Here is a 17130-nt window from a genome sequence, read left to right as displayed (position 1 = left end):
AAACTAACATCTAATGTGAATAAAACTTGGTAATCTAATTTTAAACTAGGTTTAGAATACTTTTGGAAATCTAAGAAATTATTACATGTCTTAGGTAGTAGATGTTTGGAATGGGGAGTCCATTTGCAACTGCTTTAGAATAGATAACCTCAGATGCCCAGGTTTTTTTCAAGATTGGTAACCTTTGGTGTTTTTGAACCATCTGTGACTTTTCACCAAATTTTCTCATTAAAACATCTTTGAATTGTTTAATCCTGTCTGCCAAATTTTTGTGACAAATCCAATGACACTCGAGCTATATAGGCGTCTTTTTCTGTCCCCTTGGATTAAAAACATTAAACCACATTAAATATAATGCACTAAGTGTAAGAATAGTATTATGTATAGGGTCAACACAAACAGGCAACAATAACAATAAAGAATAACTTTGATGTAATGTGATGAAAATTAATTAACATGACATAATAATTTCACTACTTTAAAATTACTATTTAATTGTGGCTGTGTGCCTGTCTTTGTTATGCCTTAGAAAAAAAACTTTTTTTAATTAGAAGTTCTATGACATAATTATTGCCTTTGTGGTATGTCTATAACATAGGAAAATTACAGTGAAAAAATTACTTATAACTATTTAATGGTTTTAATCGTTTAATAAAACATTGATTAGCTGGCCTTGTAAATTGATAAAGAACGTCTTAAAACTCCTAAAGCATTTGAACGTAGGACTGTAGTAGTTGCACAGAAAGATTCATAATTGGAAATAAGTATGATGTATATTTAAGATAAGGATATTGGGTTTACTTACATTTCTTTTTTGAAATTTGTTTTTCTTGTGGCATTTAGCTGAAAGTTTTCACAACTGTCCATGATGTAAACAAAACAAAATGAAAAAAAAAAACAATGGATTAACTAGATAATATCTTTTTGTTTTTTTTATGAATCCGCTAGTATTTTCGTCGGAAAGTTTTTACAATACGAATAAAAATGTTTATAGTAGAGGCAATTAGGGATTATTGGGTTTACGCCAATTTTGTCGAATCCGATGAAATTCATCGGGTTTACGATTTTTTTAATTCCGATCGGAATGAGTTTTAAAGTAGTGACCCATGGACGTACAACGATATTGCTTTTTTTGCGAGCCATGCTCGTTGCGAATTGTTACAAATCTTTTGTTTTAAACAATAGAAATTAAATTATATTAAAGTTTGTCGGATTCGTCGACAATTCTGGTCTCGTCTAACCAGTCACTAGGGATGGCAAATATTTGGGTTTTCAATATTTGTACAAATACCAAATAGGGAAATGTATGAAAAAAATCGATTGATTTCAATTCAAATTTTAGCTTTTATTTAAGAAGTGATATTTTAAAATACAAGCATATTCAATTTTTCTTCTTTCATTCTATTACGAAGTTTAGTCTTTCAGCTACAGAAAAGACTCTTTCAACCCCTGTTGATGTTGCTTGCACAGTTAATAAGGCATGGTAGATCAACTGAAGTTTATTTGTACGTTCTTTTGTTCCTTCAAACGCCTTAATTTCACTTTCGATCGAAGTTTTGACTGTTTTCTGATGGTTTACAAAGTGGTTGATGGTGTCATCAAGCTTGGATGTTGTATTTGAATCATTTTCATCATCATTCTCATCCAACAATGATTCTGCAAATAGTCTTGTATTGAGTTTCTTAATTTCTTTTCTAATAGTTAATTTTGACGAATATTTAAAATAATCATTTTCCTTCGGATAATCACCAGTGAGAAGAAAAATCAATGTTGATGTTAAATCGACATTTCTTCGTGAATCAATTCGAGTTTTTAAATTTTTAAGCACTTTTTGCGAAATATCACTTTCCTGTGCGTTAAGTGTGTTGAATAAATAGATAAATGATCCTTCTGCGACCATCAAATTGCAGCATTTAGAACTTAATTTTTTAATAACTTATTCAACACGAATCAAACAATCTATTATGTCTTTAACTTTAGTTTCAATGCATACAATATGAACCTTCAAATTCAATTATTGTAGTTTTTACAATTTCTTTCAGTTCATAAAATCTCTGCAACATAGGAAGTACACTATTCCAACTTGTCTTGCAGTCAACTAATAGAGTTAACTCTTTTCCTTTTGTTTCTTGGGCATTTTCTTTAAAGCGAGCAATTTTCAATGGAGATTTTCGAAATTTTCTCACAACTGATGCAACATCAAAGTAGGATTTTTCCATTGGTAAAGAACTTTCTTGTTCATCAAAATCTAGTTTTTCATCAAAATCTTCATCTTCATCATCAAGTTCAACATTATCATTACATTCATCCATCTCTTCACGATCTTTTTGATATAAACAGTCAAAAATAGCTAAATTTATTCCATGATTGTAACAAAGTTGACTTTCAAATGGCATCAAGGTGGCATATTGTTTCATTACGGAAGCTCCATCGTTTATAGATGAGACAATATCTTCTTAAATGTCAAGTTTGATGTCCTGGAGTTTTTTTCTGATAATTGTTTTCAATTTTTCAGCGTTACAACTACCTGATCCAACAGAAGTTAATGCAAATTGCTTAGATTCAGTCCCGTTGTGAATTTTGATATTTAAATATCTCTTGAGTGTATTATCAGTCCACTCATCAATTATTGTACTAGATTTCTTTCCCATGACTTTAGACTCTTGAATTTTTAACACAAATTCATTAAAAACTTCTTCGTAGTATTTTTTAATGTCTTCCCAAACTGTTGATCTTGATATAGGCATTTGATAACTGCGTGATGACAAATATGATTTAGTAGTATCCGAATTTATTATTTAATAAATTGAAAATCCATCTTTTGGCTGCACATTTTGATATTAACAACTCTTTTGACTCTCGAGCTGTAAAACTTGTTATTGGACGTTGAATATTTTGATTACTTGGACCTGCTGTTGATTCTGATGTATTCTTTCTTTTAAGACATATATCTATGCGATGTTTCAATTTTAAATGGTTTATCAAATTCGTTGTTCCATAATTAACAATCGTACAAACTTCATTACAGTTGCCAACTTGACATTTTGCCTGATTTTTACTGATTTTTACAAAATGTTTCCACACTTCACTCGTCATTTTCTAAATAAAACTTTAGTTTAGTCAATTTTAAAAAATTTCAGTATTAGTGAATTAATTATGATATAAAATTCACGGATATTGCGTAACTTGGAAATTGAAATAAAGGATTCGTAACAAATTAGATTTTTAAAAATGTGACGGCTATTTTTTAAGAAAATGCTGAAAAATAATTTAAAAATTTTTGCACTATTTGTATACAAATATTTGGGTAAAAATACAAATATTTAAAATATCTAAAAACACCAAATACCCAAATAACAAATAATTGGGTCCGACACCCCTACCAGTCACATCAACTTTCTTTTAGTTATTCAAGATAACAGCAATAGAACCAAGTTTTAAGCTTAATTTTATATAGATAGGCATTCTTAATACTTTAAGAAATAACGCTGATGATGATATAGAAATTGAGATCATTTACTTAACTACTTTAGTACATGTATAACTTGAGATATAATAATACAAAATATCAACTAGTTTTGTAGCTAACTAGAGCATATTGTTTTCATGTCCAGGGAACTACTCCATCTATTTTATTGCTGTAGACTTCCAGTTTATGAATATTATAGAATTTTCCGTTTTTATGTTTAATAATAGAAATATATACAGTTAAGGATAAATAACTTATACATAAAATGAATGTAAATACATTAAAGAAAAAAATAATTTGTCACAGTTTTAAAGAAATTAGCAAAGCCAATTTATGGCAAACCGCAAGAATAACTAAGTATTTAATATTAACATAGTGTGATTTACCAGGGGCCAATGCTGTAAACATTTCGAAGTTTTTTCGAGAAAAAAAATCTTTCGTCAAAACGCAATTTTTTAAGTAAATTATTTTTTCGTAAAAAAATGCGTAAACTCGAAGAATTTATCGCTGTTTGTATTTTTTTCGGCCATTGCTATAAAGCATAAAACGTATACGTCACTAAAATTCACGGACTTTTTTTATCCGTAATATATAGTAGTAATATAATATAGCATTTAATTTTTATTTAGTAGGCCTACTTAATAAACTTTATTAGTTATTTAGTAGGCTGTGCTGTCTATTCTATTTTTTAAATATTTTTACATTCTAGTATTTGGTGTTTAAAAAAACTGTGTAAAATTAAAATAGGAACATGGATTTAATTTTTTCGGATGAAGACTTAGATTTCGAAGTTGCAGAAAATGAGCTTCGCCACCGATTGCCTCGAGAGGTTGGTGTTTAAAACATTACTTAAAAGTACTAAATTTTGATGTTATTTTAATGATTTTTATCGAACAAATCAGAAATCATACTAAATAGGCGCAGAAATTATATTTTTGTTTTGTTTTTCAATTTCATTTTAGTTTAATGGCCGCTTTTTTAACGAAGATGTTTCTGACAACGCTTTTCGAGAGCAGTATCGAGTACCAAGAGCTGTATTGGATTAGAAACTAGGCTTAAAGATGATTTGCAACATTATACTAAGCGAAATAAAAGGATTTCAGTACGTTTCCAGATAATGGTGTTTTTTCATTTTATTGGCACAAATGTCTTTTTTCATGTTCTCAGAGACTGTCATGGAATCTCTACCAACGCAATTTATCGTATTATACACGGTGTAGGAGAAGCTATCTTCAATTTTAGTGTATTAAGTTAATAAAACTATTGAAAGTGTGTGTATATATATATATATATATATATATATATATATATATATATATATATTACATATATGTAAAATTGATATATACTATACATTGCATCATTTTATGAATCTTAATTTCATATATTGTAATATATCACTGCTGTTGCTACTGTTTTTGAATATAATGATAAAATTGCCATTATTATTACCATTGTTATATATCATTAGCACTATTAGTAGTTTACTTCACATTAGTTTATAATGTGTAAAATCTTTATTTAGAAATATATGATTGATTGATTACATACTTATATTATGTTAATATATACTATATATTACATACTTATACTATAACATTTGTATATATATATATATATATATATATATATATATATATATATATATATATATATATATATATATATATATATATATATATATATATATATATATATATATATATATATATATAGGGGAGAGTTGCCGAAATTGGAACAGCTCCTTAATTGGAACACTTAGCTTTATTTAGAAACTGGAACTTATTCTACTTTCATGAATATTTTTTCTTGTAAAGAAAATAATTTTTTTATTATTTGAAACTTCTAGTATTTAAACTTAAAAACTGCACGTATGTGAATAAAATTACTTTTTTTTAAAGAAAAAAATTTTTGCGATCTAATTTTATCGTTGCATTTAAACGATTACAGAAGCTTAACGATATTGAGTTTGATGATAATTTTTTTTAAATTTTAAATTTTAAGGGTTTCAAGTCTATGTGATATTAAGAGCTTATATCGTAAGTTGTTACTTGTATGTAAATATTTTGCTACAACACCATGGTCCTATGTTGCCCAGAATGGAACTTCAAAAGTTGCCGTAATTGAAACGATGTCATCTCATAACACGCTACTTGACGTCCGAATTATCAGAAAATTTCATTAGTCCGACTGTATAATATTTTTTAAAGCGAATTTCTTTTATAGACATAGTATTATTGTTAGACATTTGTTGCTTTTTTGGAATTGGTATTTAGTCTTGCTTTAAAGTATGAAATGATTTTTCTTTAATCTTTTAGTAAAAAATAAAATGTAAAAGTTTTACAAAAGTTATACATTTCTATTTAACGGATAAACCTGTAAGACAACATCAAGTATATACCCAGCATAAGTTTTTTACTGTATATAGAAGTTAATATATAAAGTTGCAAACTTTATATAGTTTATATAGATTTTGATTTATATAGTTAATGATTAACTAAACAAAAATGATGAAAAATAATGATTATATAATGAGTATATAATTAACTTAATCATATATGAATAACAAATAAATATATGAAAAAATAAGCCTGTAATAAGATTATAAAACTCTCCTTATGTATCTTCATAGTAATTTGCTTTTATTTTAGATGCAAACACCACGAAAATATGGAAAATGGAAAGTAGAAAACTTGAAAAAGGCTGTTGAAGAAATAAAACAAGGAGAAATCAGCTTAAATGAAGCCGCTCATGAATTTTGTATTCCAAAAGCAACTTTGTCAAGGCATATAAATGAAAAAAACAAAGTTGCTGTTGCAAATGTGAAATTTCATGGTCGACTTACCACCTTACCTAATGAAATTGAAACAGAACTAGCTGATCACTGTTTATTATTAGAATCGATGTACTTTGGATTAAGGATTGATGATCTTCGTCGTCTAGCATTTGATATTGCGGAAGCTAACAACATCACACATAATTTTAACAAACAAACACGAATGGCAGGAAAAAAGTGGTATTATGCATTTATGCAAAGGCACCCACAACTGTCGCTCCGTGGGCCTGAATCAACATCAATTGCATGTGCACAAGGTTTTAATAAAGAGCGAGTGCAATCTTTCTTTAATTTACTTTCAAAGTTATACATGGAAGAAAAGTTAACTCCAGACAGACTTTATAATATGGATGAAACTAGTTTATCAACAGTACAAGATGGTCAGATAAAAATTATTAGTGCAAGGGGCAAAAAACGAGTTGGAATTATGACTAGTAGTGAACGAGGAAATTCAGTAACAGCTGTAGTTTGTGTATCTGCAGCAGGATTTTATGTTCCACCAATGTTAATATATAAACGCAAAAGAATGAAGCCAGAAATAACAAATCCAGGAACTGTATTTAGTACTCAAGAGAAAGGATGGATGTCAAATGAAGGTTTTTTAGATTGGCTCAATCATTTCATTAAAGTTGTTAAACCTTCAAAACAATCAAAAGTTTTGTTGATACTTGATGGTCATGTTACACATTCAAAAAATTTGGCAGCGATATATCTAGCACGAAATGCTGGTATCACTACCTCCCCATACTACACACAGACTGCAACCATTAGACGTTGCGTTCTTTGGACCACTTGGTACATACTATGATGAAGCTATGCGAAAATGGATGCGGTCACATATATCACAACCAGTAACAACTTGGCAAGTTGCAGAATTATTTGGTGACGCATATAGTCAGGCAGCATCATTGAGAATTGCTATGAAAGGATTTCAGGCTAGTGGGTTGTGGCCTTTGGACATAAATGTATTCACTGATTCTGATTTTACAGCCTCTTCATTTACTGATGTTGGTCCTTCAAACAATCTTCAGTCATCTGAAAGTATAGATGGGATGACAAAACTATCTACAGATAAATCAAGTGAAAAAAAATTTAAATGTCATGTTTCAGTTTCAACTTTGTCTCTTTTGCCAGTGGTTTCACTTGAAGTAAAAAACAAAAAAAGAAGATCACGAACAACTCAGGCGGCTGATCTTACAAGCTCCCCATATAGGCGTGCTCTAGAAATTACACCAAGAAATCAAAAGCACACACTAAATCAAATAGCTTCCAAACAAATTAAAAAATCTACAAAAAAAAGCTCACACTAAATCCAATAACTGCCAAACTATTGCAAAAACCACAGGAAAGCAAAGTAGCACTTGACTCAATCACCATGGACCAAATGAAATTGAGCACATCAAATAAAATCACCATCGCCACCACAGCACACCACATATCACCACTACCATCCCAAGTGCAGAAGCTGCAAGAAAAAAAGACTTATGAATTGCAAAAAAAGGATTAAATATTTGTTGTAATTTTTATTTGTTATTATATCTTTTAAATATCTTTTATTAAAAAGCTAATCAATTAATTTTTCCTTTGAGCCATAAGTTTTATAGCTGTACTTTATTCAAATATTAGAACTGTTCTAATTAAAGAATATATGTTTTCCATTCAAGGAGACCAGTTGCCTTTATTGGAACAAAATGGTGCCTTGAAAAATCAAAGTTTATATCCAATAAGGGTGCGATCAATAGAGTCGAATCATTAATAAAAGCATAGTAGGGTTGTATATCTATATTATTTAATTCATAAATGTTTTCATAGTTAAGCCATCTTTGGTTAATAAATATTTTTTCCTAAAGTGTTCCAATTAAGGCAACTCTCCCCTATATACTTTCAATAGTTTTATTAACTTAATACACTAAAATTGAAAATAGCTTCTCCTACACTGTGTATAATAGGATAAATTGTGTTGGTAGAGATTCCATGACAGTCTCTGAGAACATGAAAAAAGACATTTGTGCCAATAAAATGAAGAAAAAGGTGCCTATGATGGCATAGCGCTTATGATGGCATACTGGTCATATTTCCAAAAATATTGGTTTTGGTGTATAAGTGATTAGACCAACACGTGTATATTAGTAATTCATTACTTCTGGTGAAAGTTCGTCCTTTTGTCGTAAATAATGCTTTTGTAATCAACAAACATAAATTTTCGCATGTGGTGTTGTAGTTTTAATGCCCTCATATATTTAGAATTACGATTTTATAATATACCATACAGAAGTGAAATTTTCATGCATTTCATCTGCAGGATTTATACATTAATTAGAATGCTTATTTTAATGCTATGTGTAGAATAAGGTAGACACAGCTTGTTGTAATAAATATGGTGACTCTTTCCTATGATGGCATACCGAGGAGTTGCCATCATAGGAAAGTCTGCAAAATGAGTTGAAAAAAATGCCTGAAATAAATTTTAATGCGCATAAAAAGGTAATCAAGCTAAGAAAAAAGATGAAATACAAGAGTTTGAGAAACCAACACATTTGAAAATGAGATCTCCCCCATCAGAAGCTTCCACATGCATTAGATCTTCTGTTTCAACGAAAGGATAAGATCTAGTACACAAAGTTGTGTCCAGTGCCTTTAGCAACACCTAAAATTGAATTGAAAAGTGCATGAAACCGTGGAAAAACTGGAGCTCTGAATACCACACCGGATATCCAAGAATTAAAAGATAAGGCAAAAGAAAAAGATAACAAAGAAAAGGAAAAATTTGTTAGAAAAACAAAAAGAAAGACGACTGTTGAAGAAAAATACAGCAGTGAGGAGATTAAAGGAAGTAATAGTATAATGGATTTTGAATCTGATACAGCATTTTTGTATTGTTATGAACTTTATTTGCTGTCTTGCTCTAAAGAACCATGGATTTATTGTCAAAAATGCAGATCTTGGTGTCATTGTTTATGTGCAGGCATAAAGAGAAGTAGAAAAAAATTTATATGTGAACTATGCTTACAGACCAAATATTTATTTTTAATTCTGTTTTTTTTGATAAGTTGTGTTTCCATTAATAAAAAAACAAAAAAAATTCTTGTTTGTCTTATTTCTTTAAAGTGTGCCATCATAGGAGCAGTTAGTTGCCTATGATGGCATACTTGTATTTTTTTTTAATGGTATAAACTTATAAAAAAGCAAAATAGTAAAAATTCTGAGGTTCATTATTATTCTGCATGCTAGAGGGAATACAGCCATGTCAAAAATTAATTTTTAAGTTTTCAGGTAATGACTCAGAGAAACGTTAAAGTTAAGTATGCCATCATAGGCACCTTTCCCCTATATACATACATGTAATTATACATATTTTTATTTAAATAGTTTGATAATTAAAACATACTAAGCTTCCCAAGAAGAACCTCTTTGTTTTCTCTGATCTTTGTTGCTAGTAACATTTTAAATTCTTTAGACAGCATTTTATTTTTTTGTGTATTTGTGTATTATATGGCATTTGTCGACTATTTAAACTTTTCTTTAGTTCAACACTATGAAAAATTTGTTTAACCAAAATAACTATCGAAACCTTACATAAATAAGCATGGAATGTTAAATTCATGCATGCATTGTTAACGAAACACAACAAGGAACTGAATAATCAATTAAATGCAGATTTTAAGTAATTAGTTTATTATGGAGTTACCAAAATCCTTTTCAGTTTTATCTATAGAATAACTACATAAAAACACAAACAAAGAATGTTCAATGATTTTGAAGCGCTAACTTTGTTCCAACAAAGGTCGCTAAAAATCACGAGGAAAATATCTAAAATTGAGATCAAAAATTTATCTGAAGTTTTTTTTCGAAAAAACGCATATTTTATCTGAAAAGGCGATTCCCTTGTTCGTTTATAGCTTTGGATTTATTAGCGAAGTTTTTATCTTAAAAACGGAATTTTTTGAATGTTTATAGCAATAGACTTTTTTTTCTTCGCTTTTTACGCTAAAAACTTCGTGTTTTACGGAAAAAACTTCGTTTTTTATGTTTATAGCATTGGCCCCAGGTATATATAAACTAAATTTTATTTGACAAAAACAAATGGGTTACTATGTGTTTTTTATGACAAATGAAATAGTATATGAAATATGAAAAACGAAAACATGAAATATCTGGCCGCATTTTGCAAGATAATTATAAATTTGAATAACCTTTTAAAAAGTTTTGTTATATCAAATGAATCATAAAAAAGCCCATTAGAAAATACATCTACTAAAAAAATAATGCATAGTGAAATATATATCATGAGTATTTGAGGCAAAAAATTTGCGGCATATCGGAAAAAATACTTAAAAAATACACAAAATTAAGGCTGGTGAATTAAGGATCAAGAAATTGAATAAAACCTTGACAAAGAATTTTATTTAAGCTTTTTTATATTTCGATATACTTTTTTTTGTCATTCTAAAATTATCCTTACAAGTCTATTTTATCATTGATAGGCTTTGTTTACACGAAAAAAGTTCCCAAATTTACAAATGTTTATCTTGAAAAAATGATGAAAATCAGTTCGTGCCGACAACTAATTTCCTTTACCTTAAAATTTACCTTAAAATTTCCCAAATTTACAAATGTTTATCTTGAAAAAATGATGAAAATCAGTTCGTGCCGACAACTAATTTCCTTTACCTTGGTGTAATTTGTTTAGTAATTTGTCAACGCGTAAAGTAGTTACTTTATTCTGAACAGTCTCAATAAAAAATGCTATAAAAGTTCAAACTAATACCACGTGATCAGAGATTCTGCTTTAAAACTGTGGGCAGCCATTTTGGATTAAAAAACTGTGGGCAGCCATTATAGATTTTTTTGTTGACGGGATAAAATTTAGAGTTTGTCAGAAACTCGCATGGCTCGCTGATTTCTGCGGCCTCTGATGTAAAGCAAAGAGTTGCACGTCCATCTCTTATACGTCCATGGTATTCACTAAACTTTTGTAACTCTCGCGCAGCTCAGCTAAGGTTGCGCAATCTGTAAGTTCTTTTTTATTTTTACCTTTTTTCGATCTCACCAACATTCGCAGTCTTTTCGTAAAGTTGAGTTTGCGCATGAGCTGCGCTAAACTTAACTTTATACAAATGCTGCGAATATTGGTTGAAGTTGAAACTAAATAATATTTTGTTTACTCATGGAAAATGAGAATGCGAAAATACTAAATTCGCGACGCAGTAAAGATGTTTTGTAGTTGCATATAATTTTTGAATAATTTCAAATGTAACTACAACCTTAAATAACTTCAAATGTAACTACAACTTTAAATAACTTCAAATGTAACTACAACCTTAAATAACTTCAAATGTAAGTAAATAAAAAATAAACCATCGTTAGAGATAAACTTACTTTCTGTATTTTTTTATTTTTCTATATTTTTTTTTTTTCCTAAAAAATCTAAGGACTTATAACAGTACACTAATCGGCATTTTTTTTTTTAATTGCAATAAAATTGCAATTACAATCGGCCAATATTGCCAATCGCTTGTAATGGATTGGCAATTTATTGGGCAATAATATCGCAATATATTGCAATATTGACAATAAAATTGCAATAAAATATAATTAATTTGACATGCACCTAGCTTTTTGAACTAATCAGACAACACAATTTAGTTGTCAAATGCGGCAGCTGTACACCCTAGTTACATAATACAATATGCAGTGTGTGCAGAGCAACTACATTGGATCACCTGAACAATGTTTAAAATAGCATTATAAATGAGCACAAGTACATTCCTGGAGTATCTAGACAATATATCCAGCCGCAGCGCGTCAATCAGCAGCGGCAACGCGTCCAGCAGTAGCGCGTTAATCGAATAACGTCTACGAGCAGTGCGTCCAGCAGTAGCGCGTTTTACAACAGCGCTGAAAGTTTAACATTGATGTACACTTTAAATTCATATTAAATGCTAACTCTAAAAAATCAAAACGACAACAAAATTTAGAATAAAATAGATTGTGTATTTGTTTAACACAGAAATATAACACATGCACAAAATAACTCAAAACATATTGTAAACACAAAATAGCTAAAATCGCTCATGACCCCGCACCACAATAAAAACGTCACTAATTTCTTTAGTCTTTACCAAACTATTTTTTACTACTTTTATTGTCTCGGAAAAATTGATTAATACTCGCTCGAACAACACGCCAGTTGTAAGTCTTGAAAACTTTGTCCAGTGCACCTTTAACTTCCTGCACTTCTTCTTTGTCCATATGAATGCGTGCAGTTGGTCCATTTGGTTCACAAATACGCGTGCAAGCAAACTCCTTTCCAAATCGCAAAACAATAAATTTTCTTGCGAAGCTACACGGGTCTCGTTTTTGAATGTCATTTAATTTAAAAACGGCATCAAATCCAGGATACACGGTCTAAAAATTATAGTACAGATGAGTTCGGATTTAGTAAACAATCTGGTTTAGTAAACTTTGTTCAATGCACGGTCAAATTAAGCTACCTAATATATGTAAATGTGCCACTAGGGTATTGACTTTTTGGTATCTCCAGTTTCCAATATAAAAAACAGATGAACTTTGGTTTGAAAGTAACTGAAAAGTCATTGGTTTTATTTAATTTTTGAAAAAGGTTACCCACCATGACCCTTGATTACACGCTGGCTCCCATATATCAGTGAATTTTCTTCAAAAGTATATCAACCTGTGTCTCAAAAGAACCAGAATTTCATAGAGATTTCAGATATAATAATGGTTTTAAATAAAAATAAATTGATTAAATTTTATATATAAAAACAATTATCTAAAACTTGAAAAGGTCTTTTTTTATGACATTTTGTTTGCAATATTATTTCTTAAAATGTTTCAGTAGAAAATATTATGAACTTTGAAAACACTTTAAAATTCTAGTTCTTTTGAGACCCAGGTTGATATACTTTTGAAGAAAAAAAATTCAATGATATATAGGAGCCAGTGTGTAATCAAGGGTCATGGTGGGTGACCTTTTTCAAAAATTAAATAAAACCAATGACTTTTCAGTTACTTTCAAACCAAAGTTCATCTGTTTTTTATATTGGAAACTGGAGATACCAAAAAGTCAATACCCTAGTGGCACATTTACATATATTAGGTAGCTTAATTTGACCGTGCATTGAACAAAGTTTACTAAACCAGATTGTTTACGAAATCCGAACTCATTTGTATTATAATTATTAGACCGTGTATCCTGGATTTGATGCCGTTTTTAAATTAAAGTTTGGAAACGAAGTTTGTTATAACAAACTTCGTTTCCAAAACTTGAAACGAAGCTTCCCATAAAGTCTAACTTGAAACCTTAACATAAGCTTAATATAATACTGATTCAAATCTTTTCATAAAACATGACAAAAACAATCAATTCATTGTCAGCCAAGCTTAAGAGATCAATTTTGCACATTTAGATGTAATTTACATTTTTAAAATACAAATACAGTCAATATCAACACTGGCTGACTCAATCCTATTTATAGCCAATAACTATTTGCTGCTTAAATTTGTTGTTAAAATTTATAAGCTTGATCTTTTTCTTCCACTCGAAGTAATTCTATATTAATCAGTTATTTCGAATAGCTCTGAGTTTTATTTTTCTTTTATATTTTGGTAGAAATTTTATTTGCGACTAAACAATATTGCTGACCAAAGCAACAATTGTCTCTGCCAGCTATACCGATGTTAAATGTAAATTTTTCCAAATTTACCAATTTTCTTTCTTGGAATAGTATGTATTCTTATCATTTTTTTGCTCTTTTTTTTTTTAAACAAAACTTTTAAATAGGTCAGATCGTTCCCTAAGGAGTTTTTTTAGAAGTTTTCATAACTTGTTACAAATATAAAAAAAAATTGGAACTTTTCTTATTAATAAATGCTTCAATAATTTAAATGGTAGCTTCAAAATTAGTTTGGCTGCGAGTGAAAGCGTTGAAAAATTCAAGTTCATATCTTGACGTAAATATAAAACAAAGTATGGTTGAAGACATCAGATAATAATTTAACAAATACATCACAGCAAGCACGCAACTTTGAAACAACGTTGAAATAACGTTGATCAACGTCGATTAACGTTGTTTGCTTGCTAGGATACATACATACATACATACATGCATACATACATACATACATACATACATACATACATACATACATACATACATACATACATACATACATACATACATACATACATACATACATACATACATACATACATACATACATACATACATACATACATACATACATACATACATACATACATACATACATACATACATACATACATACATACATACATACATACATACATACATACATACATACATACATACATACATACATACATACATACATACATACATACATACATACATACATACATACATACATACATACATACATACATACATACATACATACATACATACATACATACATACATACATACATACATACATACATACATACATACATACATACATACATACATACATACATACATACATACATACATACATACATACATACATACATACATACATACATACATACATACATACATACATACATACATACATACATACATACATACATACATACATACATACATACATACATACATACATACATACATACATACATACATACATACATACATACATACATAGCTTGGTCAAAGCCCACAAAGTACACTCGGCTCTCAAACAAGATTTTCACCTTTTGCAACGTTTATTAGTGTATCATAATAACCTTTCCACAGAAGATGGGAAGCTGAAACAGTACGTTTTACAAGTAGTACAAATTCCGAATGCTGCATTCTTATGTTTTTATAAATACTTTGAAAAAACCTTTAGAATAGATTATTCTTTATTGCATCCTTCTAAAAGACGGCAATCGATACAACGTCACTCTTTTTTCATTAGAGTACATTGAAATATGTTATAAAAAAAAATATTGTCACTATTTTATCATAATTTTATACTCTGAAAAATATTAAATAATTCTTATATCATAACTTCCTTAATAGAGGTTCCTTGTCACGCTTTTGAGAAAAAAGGCTGTTATAGCTCGGTTTGACTAGAAGTAACAACAAATATGCAAAGAATTTATATTACTTAGAACAATATTGCCTTTGATTTGAGACATACATCATAAAAAAATAATGGGAAGTTTCAGAGATATGGCCCAAAGGCGTCGCAAAGCAGCCAAATAAATCAAGTTTTTTGAAACTTTTAGTGTCCAACGGCACTGGTTAACATACTCCAATCGTGCTCATACTTTGGCGATTGTAAAATCTGCAAAGACTGAACACCTTGTGGGGTTCCGTTTAATTTTGGAAATAATTTTCCGCCCTTTTGCTGGGTCACCATAATGTGTGCTGATGGAAACATGCAGTTCTCTGGCTTCTCTATTAAGATGTGTTGGTTGATTAGATTTGTGTGGATAATAAAAAAACTCCATTAGATTTAAAGCAATCCTAAATTCACTTCCTCTGGTTTTTTTCACTTCTTGCAAACTTGGTACGACAAAGTAATTGCTACAGTTTTGCTGTGCACCCTTCAGGTTTAAATGTTTTAAAGTAAAACTGCTTTTCCAGCTTTTCTTGTCTTTCCTGTTTATTACTTTTTCCGTTCCGCTTTTCGAAGACCAAGCTTCTTTAACCAATATAGTCTTGTAAACCTATTCCTGGTCGTTGTCATCGGTTTTCTAACGGCTTCGTATGTTTTCGCCTAGGTAAATTTTTTCTTAATGTATTAAAAGAAACCAGTCTGTTAATAGAAGAAACACATTTTTCTCGGTTTCCGTTTTAGTTTTTGGTAAGTTTACTCATCAGAAAAGATTTCATTAAACTTAAGTTTTATTTGCAGTGAGCACTTCATAGTGACTTATTTTTCACATTTTTTTTCAATTGAACTCATGATCAAACACATATTTAGGGTTAGAATAAATACATTTTACTTGCCAAAAACGATAAAACTTAAATATTTCTGCTATTACTTCAAAAAAAAAAAAAAAGTTCTTTTTTCAAATTTTATTATTATGGACGTGTTTCTACTAATGTTTCCTGTTAGAATTAACAACGTGGTTTGAAAAGCTTTAGGGATACTCTGGGTATCGATTTTATGACCAAACTTAAATTTGTATGATTTTTTTATCAAGGACGTTTTATACCAAGATCAATGGTTTTTCCTCAATATCATGCTTTCCAATCTCTCATCTTATTCAATTTTAGGTCTTTGCAGAACCTGGTCAAAGTTTTTTAAAGATATTTTTTTTCTTTTTTAAGGCCACTGTTGGATCTAAATTTCCCACATCATTTGTTGCGGACCAATTTAAGTTCTACCCAAAATGTCATCTTGTTTACGGGAAATTTTTTTATTATTTAGTTAATAACTATCTGAAAGCAATATACGGAATTCTAAGAAATAAAAAAAAAAAAAAAAAAAAAAAAAAAAATAGAGAAAAAAAAAAGAAGAAGAAAAAAAAAAGGATGTTAATTCGATCTAAATCTAGTTATTGTATTAGGAAATTTACTTTGAGTTGTCTGTTGAAGTCCTTAAGTTGTTAGAAGTTGACTGTTTTACAAAGAGACCTACAATTACATATATTTACTTATATACGAAATTCAGAAAGGAAACAATGCGTTAAACGATAATATTCATGTTAGAAAATGTTAGTACACCACTTTGTATGTTAAAAGTTTTTGATTCCTAGACTTTGTCTCATTTTTAAAATGTACTTAGCATATTTTAACTTTAAATCAATAACAATTGAATGTGTATTTATTTTTATTTTAATCACT

General features: G+C 29.4%; 2 protein-coding genes and 1 pseudogene across 3 annotated transcripts in view; 2 read left to right on the top strand and 1 right to left on the bottom strand.

The window, feature by feature from the left end:
* Positions 1-1982: 1982 nt before the first annotated feature.
* On the bottom strand, positions 1983-9935 carry LOC149880657 (uncharacterized). The gene is made up of 2 exons (XM_090069231.1): positions 9694-9935; positions 1983-3099 (listed from the first exon to the last, which is right to left on the bottom strand). The coding sequence occupies exon 2, from the start codon at positions 2415-2417 to the stop codon at positions 1983-1985; it is 435 nt and encodes a 144-aa protein (XP_089925357.1). The 5' UTR covers positions 2418-3099; positions 9694-9935.
* Positions 5377-7861, top strand: LOC149880658 (uncharacterized; annotated as a pseudogene). The gene is made up of 2 exons (XR_016445970.1): positions 5377-5757; positions 6121-7861. The product of XR_016445970.1 is annotated as an uncharacterized LOC149880658 (transcript).
* A 4004-nt stretch (positions 9936-13939) lies between the features above and the next one.
* LOC145194156 (uncharacterized) overlaps positions 13940-17130 on the top strand; it is an 84344-nt gene continuing 81153 nt past the window's right edge. The window contains exon 1 of the mRNA XM_090069229.1: positions 13940-14052. Within this exon, the coding sequence (XP_089925355.1) occupies positions 14004-14052 (49 nt within the window). The 5' untranslated portion in view covers positions 13940-14003. The remainder of the gene's footprint in view (positions 14053-17130) is intronic.

This window comes from Hydra viridissima, unplaced genomic scaffold, assembly GCF_058129835.1.
Source record: "Hydra viridissima isolate aposymbiotic clone 2 unplaced genomic scaffold, HvirCarnegie_v1 scaffold_12, whole genome shotgun sequence".
NCBI classification, from domain to species: Eukaryota; Metazoa; Cnidaria; class Hydrozoa; order Anthoathecata; family Hydridae; genus Hydra; species Hydra viridissima.
This window is presented reverse-complemented; position numbering and strand designations above follow the sequence as displayed.

Bases quoted from the DNA above. Each gene is read 5' to 3' on its own strand.
- LOC149880657 (XM_090069231.1), bottom strand. From the start codon at position 2,417: ATGAAACAATATGCCACCTTGATGCCATTTGAAAGTCAACTTTGTTAC.